At 48.5% G+C, this 5,549-nt stretch overlaps 1 protein-coding gene across 1 annotated transcript; it reads left to right on the forward strand.

Moving 5' to 3' along the window:
- The first annotated feature begins 932 nt into the window (after positions 1 to 932).
- Positions 933 to 5,217, forward strand: LOC134464317 (uncharacterized). Its single transcript, XM_063217784.1, has 4 exons — positions 933 to 1,418; positions 1,696 to 2,664; positions 2,798 to 5,040; positions 5,202 to 5,217. The coding sequence occupies exons 1-4, from the start codon at positions 933 to 935 to the stop codon at positions 5,215 to 5,217; spliced, it is 3,714 nt and encodes a 1,237-aa protein (XP_063073854.1).
- The last annotated feature ends 332 nt before the right edge of the window (positions 5,218 to 5,549 follow it).

Below are 5,549 nucleotides of genomic sequence, written 5' to 3' on the forward strand. Positions count from 1 at the left end.
ATGCATTTAGGCTACGTATGGGGCCAGTGGGTATGGACTTCCTGCATCTCTATATGTGTGTGTGTGTCTGTGCACATGTGCGTGTGTGTGTGTGTATGTGTGTGTGTGTGTGTGTGTACAGTATGTCCAAGACAAATGCCCCTCCCCCAAACATACCCACTTATACAGTACAACTCTCCTAATTGGGGGCAATGAAGTTTCTAATTAACTCATTTCCAATATACGCCAATACAACTCCATCATTGTGTAAATATACAGTACGTATCAAAAGCAGTAACTCACCTGTGATGGCGTCCAGAACTGCACACAAAACGAACACAACCAGCTTCATCTCCAGAGTTCAGGTCTATACAGACACTGTCTGTCTGTCTGTCTGTCTATCTGTCTGTCTGTCTGTCTGCCTGTCTGTCTGTCTATCTGTCTCTGTATCTGCATCTCTCTCTCCCTCTCTCTCTCCACTCTGGCACCCTGACTTTACACAAACTTACATTTGGTAACACTTGTCATTCTATGGACTCGATATGATGACTCTATATCGTCTCGACTGCACACGCAGACACACTCAAAGACATCTACGCGAACACACTCACACTTCCTCTCACCCGGTGACCCCGCCCTGACTCTCTTTACTGCTGATCTATTTCTTGCTACATCCCCTTGCACAAACTTCCTCTTTTACATGGAAGACACTCTACTACTGGCATCTCATTGGTTAGTGTCTGTGTGTGTGTGTGTGTGTGTGTGTTTGTATGTGTGTGTGTGTGTGTGTGTGTGTGTGTGTGTGTGTGTGTGTGTGTGTGTGTGTGTGTGTATGTGTGTGTGTGTGTGTGTCTAGAACACAGGGCATGTGATGCGTCAGTGCAGTAGTGTTGGAGTAGAACTAGTGCTCGCAGGTTAGTGCATGCTGGTTAGTGCAGGTTAGTGCATGCTGCATGTCGCTTCTGCTTGTTGCTCTCTGCTTTCAGCTACCGCCACCGGCTAGCCACCTCTCCGGGGGTGGTGAAAAGAGGAGCCGAGCGCGTAAGCCTCCTCTGCTGGTACACAGCCTCTCCATTGCCAAGACCTGTACACGCCTCCTCGTGGCCACGCACGGTAACTGGTACCTTGCGGTTCCAGGCAAAGCTGTATGGGATCTCGGAGTAGCAGGGGGCCCCAGAGACGCGGCATGCAGGCCCGCTCTAGTGTGGACACGCCCTGCTGCCCGTCAACCCCTGCCCCAGCTATGGGTAAATAGCAAAGACCTCAACGGCGGACCAGGCGGAGGATGGCAGCAGCAGAATGTACCACAACGGCTGGGAAGGCGGATGAAGGCTGCAGCAGAGGGTGATCTCCAGTCGTCTTGGATCTCCATGCCACTGGATCTAGGTCTCTTTCTGTCAAGGACCGTGTGGTGGCTGCAGGCGCATCAGTCTCCCCACGTAAAAAGATGCCACGCGCAGGCGTCCTCCAGAACCCAATACCCAACCCAACCTACCCCATAACCTGGACACAAAGCCCTGTGGCGATCGGGAAGTGGTGACGGGGGCAGGATAGTGAAGTCTGGCAGCCCCTAGCCCCAACCCGGCACACAGGCGGTGGGTGCAAGATGATCGCTAGCTCTTGGATGAGGCAGAAAGAGCTTTCGGTAGCTGCACCCATGACTGAGCAGCCCTTTTTAGGATCCACTCTGCTCACCCCAAGAGGGGAGAGGGTTAGAAAAGGTACCCTAAACATAGCCTGCCTCTCATCACCCTGTCTGGACTACCGCATCCAGAGGGGTCACTACCATGCGGTCGGAAACCAAATCAAAACAAAACAACCAAACAAAACTTTCACTTTGGAACCTGGAATGTGCGAACCCTCACAGACAACAAAGCCAGTGAACGGCCTGAAAGACGAACAGCCATCATCTCCCGGGAACTAAAAAGATTCCAAATTGACATCGCAGCTCTCTCTGAAACCCGCCTGGCTGATGAAGGACAGCTGAAGGAGGAAAAAGGGGGATATACTTTCTTCTGGAAAGGAAAACCTGCCGAAGAGCCGCGAATCCACGGTGTGGGCTTCGCCATCAAGAACAACCTCGTCAACCAGCTCCACGAACTTCCTGTAGGCATCAGCGAACGCCTAATGACCTTACGCCTGATGCTTTCTAACAGTCAGATGGCCACTGTTATTAGCGCTTATGCTCCAACACTTGATGCGCAGCAGGATGTAAAGGAAGCCTTTTATGCTGACCTGGACACAATTCTATCCAAAGTCCCCAAGGAAGACAAACTAATCCTTCTTGGAGACTTTAATGCCAGAGTCGGGCAAAACCATGATCTGTGGAGAGGCACACTGGGGAGAGAAGGGACTGGAAACACTAATTCCAATGGCTTAATGCTGTTAACTAAGTGCTCAGAATATGACCTGGTCATCACCAACACTCTTTTTCGTCAAAAGAAAAAGTTCAAAACATCTTGGATGCATCCCCGCTCGAAATGCTGGCATCTCATCGACTATATCATTGTCCGCTCCCAGGACCGTAGAGATGTACTCATCACAAAAGCAATGACTGGTGCAGATGAATGCTGGACTGACCATCGCCTCATTCGCTCAACCATGTCTATCCGTTTGATGCGGAAAATGAGGCACCAAAAAGGACAACCTCGACGGCGGTTCAACGTCGAGCGACTGGGAGAAACAGCATATCAGCAGACAGCTGCAGGCAGCCATGAGTGCAGACTTGCCTGACCAGTACCCAGAGGATATTGAAAAACATTGGGATACTCTCTCTTCCACCATCATTAACTCCTGCAAAACCATCCTTGGCCACAAGATGAGAAAGCATCAAGACTGGTATGATGAGAATGACACAGAAATCCAGCACCTTATCAACATCAAGCGGAAAACTTTCACAACATGGCAAAATGACATCAACTGCAATGTTAAAAGAGAAGCCCATGCTAAAGCGAAAGCAGCTGTTCAATCAAGGGTCCGGGTACTCAAGAACCAATGGTGGACACAAAAGGCCCTGGAAATCCAACAGCTTGCTGACACTGGGGACACCAGAGGCTTTTTTGAAGCCACAAGAGCTGTATATGGACCCAGCCATCGTTGCCTGACCCCCCTTCGCTCTAAGGATGGACTCTATCTGATGAAGGATAAAGAGGCTATAACGCACAGGTGGAAGGAGCACTATGAAGAGCTTCTGAATAGGGACACTACCCCTGACTTTGAGGCACTGGACCAACTTCCTCAACTGCCCATCTTTGAAAGTATGGCAGAACCACCCAGTTTGAGTGAGGTACGGGATGCCATCAGGAAGATGAAGAACAACAAGTCTCCTGGGGCTGATGGTATACCAGCTGAGGTTCTGAAAGAAGGCGGGCCTGTCCTTCTTGAACACATCCACACCCTGCTTATCAAAATATGGAAAAAAGAGGAAATACCAGCACAATTGAGGGATGCCCTAGTGATCTCCCTTTTCAAGAAGGGTGACAAGACTGAATGCGGTAACTATCGAGGCATTTCCCTCCTCTCCACGGTAGGGAAGGCTTTAGCCAGGGTGTTGGCCAATAGACTCGCCCCCCTGTCAGAAAACACTCTTCCTGAGTCACAAAGCGGATTCCGTCCAAACAGAAGCACCATGGACATGATCTTTGTAGCTCGCCAGCTGCAGGAGAAGTGCAGAGAACAAAATCAACCTCTATACATGGCCTTCATAGACCTCACTAAAGCCTTCGATTCTGTTAACCGCCAAGCCTTATGGCAGGTCCTGGCAAAAATTGGCTGCCCTGATAAATTCATTCGAGTTTTGAGGCTGCTACATGACAATATGTCTGCCACTGTACTGACTGGCTTTGGAGATGAAACCGAACCATTCCGAGTTGACACAGGAGTTAAACAGGGATGTGTTATTGCACCATCACTGTTCTCCATTTTCATTGCCAGCATCCTCCATCTTACAGGGAATCAGCTGCCACAGGGAGTCAAAATTGTGTACAGGGCTGAGGAACTTCTGAACATCAACCGATTCAGGGCCAAAGGTCAAACCACCACCGTACCCATCACAGAGCTGCAGTATGCAGACGACAATGCCATTGTAGCCCTCTCAGAAGATGACCTACAGTGCAGCTTGACTGCTTTTGCTAAAGCCTACAAACAGCTTGGTCTGGCCATAAACATCAAGAAGACTCAAATCCTCTTCCAGCCATTACCGGACTGCATCACTCCCCCAAACATCTATATTGAAAATACCAAATTGGAAAATGTAGACCACTTCCCATATCTTGGCAGCCTTCTATCATCTAAAGCCACCATTGATGATGAGATACACCACCGCCTTAGTTGCACCAGCGCAGCATACTCGCGACTTAAGAAAAGGGTGTTTGAAAACCGTGATCTTCAGTCAAAGACTAAAATCCTGGTCTACAAAGCGATACTGCTCCCCACTCTCCTTTATGGGTCAGAAACCTGGACCACATATAGTAGACACCTGAAATCACTGGAAGCCTTCCATCAAAGACATCTACGGAGAATCCTCAGGATAACCTGGGAGGATTATCGAACAAATACCAGTGTCCTGGAGGAGGCTGGCATCCCTACCATCACAGCCATCATTGCACAACACCAACTTAGATGGACTGGCCATGTCATTCGAATGCAAGACTCTCGACTACCCAAACAAGTCCTGTACTCACAGCTTCTCCAAGGGAAACGTGCCCCAGGAGGTCAAAAGAAAAGGTACAAAGACAACATCAAGGACAACATCAGGAAGTGCCATATACCCCTTAACACCTGGGAGACTACAGTGAGGAACAGACCTGCCTGGAGAAAAGTGGTTAGAGAGGGGGCTGCACAATACAACAGGGATCTCCACAGTGCTGCAGAGCAGAAACGCAAACGGAAGAAAGAGATCACCTCCACCAACAAAGTTCCACCAAAACCCATAACTACCCCTGCCCACCCATGCCCACATTGCCCCAAAGTATGTGGGTCCAGGATTGGCCTCTTCGCCCATCTGAAGACCCACAAGGACCAAGAAGGAGGACAGACATACTCGACCACGAGTGTCCGCCGATGATGATGGTGTGTGTGTGTGTGTGTGTGTGTGTGTGTGTGTGTGTGTGTGTATGCGTGTGCGTGTGCATGTGTGTGATGTATCACATATACTGTCTGCTATGTTGATTTTGGTGTATCACACTCTCTCGTGTCCAAACTAAATGTTTCTTCTCCTGAAGAGACAATGAGGGCTAATCTACACATTGGGGCTCTTGATGCACATGGGGAGGAAAACAATACTTAAAATGCAATTAAAACAATATTTAAAATAATTTTGCAATTCAAATAACATTTCATATTATATTAAAACAACATTTAATATCTATTTTCTTTAAGTATTTTTAGGGATTTTTATGGCTTTATTGATAGGACAGTATGAGGATAGGACGTGAGTGGGAGAGAGAGATGGGGGAGGATCAGGAAATGACCTCAGACCGAAATCGAACCCTGAGTCCCTAGTATCAGTGAAGTGCCCTACTGTTTGAACCACGACAGGGCCAACATGTACTTAAAACAATATTTTATAC

Source organism: Engraulis encrasicolus, chromosome 15, assembly GCF_034702125.1.
Source record: "Engraulis encrasicolus isolate BLACKSEA-1 chromosome 15, IST_EnEncr_1.0, whole genome shotgun sequence".
NCBI lineage: Eukaryota > Metazoa > Chordata > Actinopteri > Clupeiformes > Engraulidae > Engraulis > Engraulis encrasicolus.

What these genes read in the sequence shown, in the direction of transcription:
- LOC134464317 (XM_063217784.1), top strand. Translation starts at nt 933, where the DNA reads ATGTCGCTTCTGCTTGTTGCTCTCTGCTTTCAGCTACCGCCACCGGCT. An exon ending in AGGCGCATCAGTCTCCCCAC is followed by an intron (nt 1,419 to 1,695) that starts GTAAAAAGATGC and finishes GGAGAGGGTTAG; the next exon opens with AAAAGGTACCCTAAACATAG. An exon ending in TCGAGCGACTGGGAGAAACA is followed by an intron (nt 2,665 to 2,797) that starts GCATATCAGCAG and finishes CTTGGCCACAAG; the next exon opens with ATGAGAAAGCATCAAGACTG.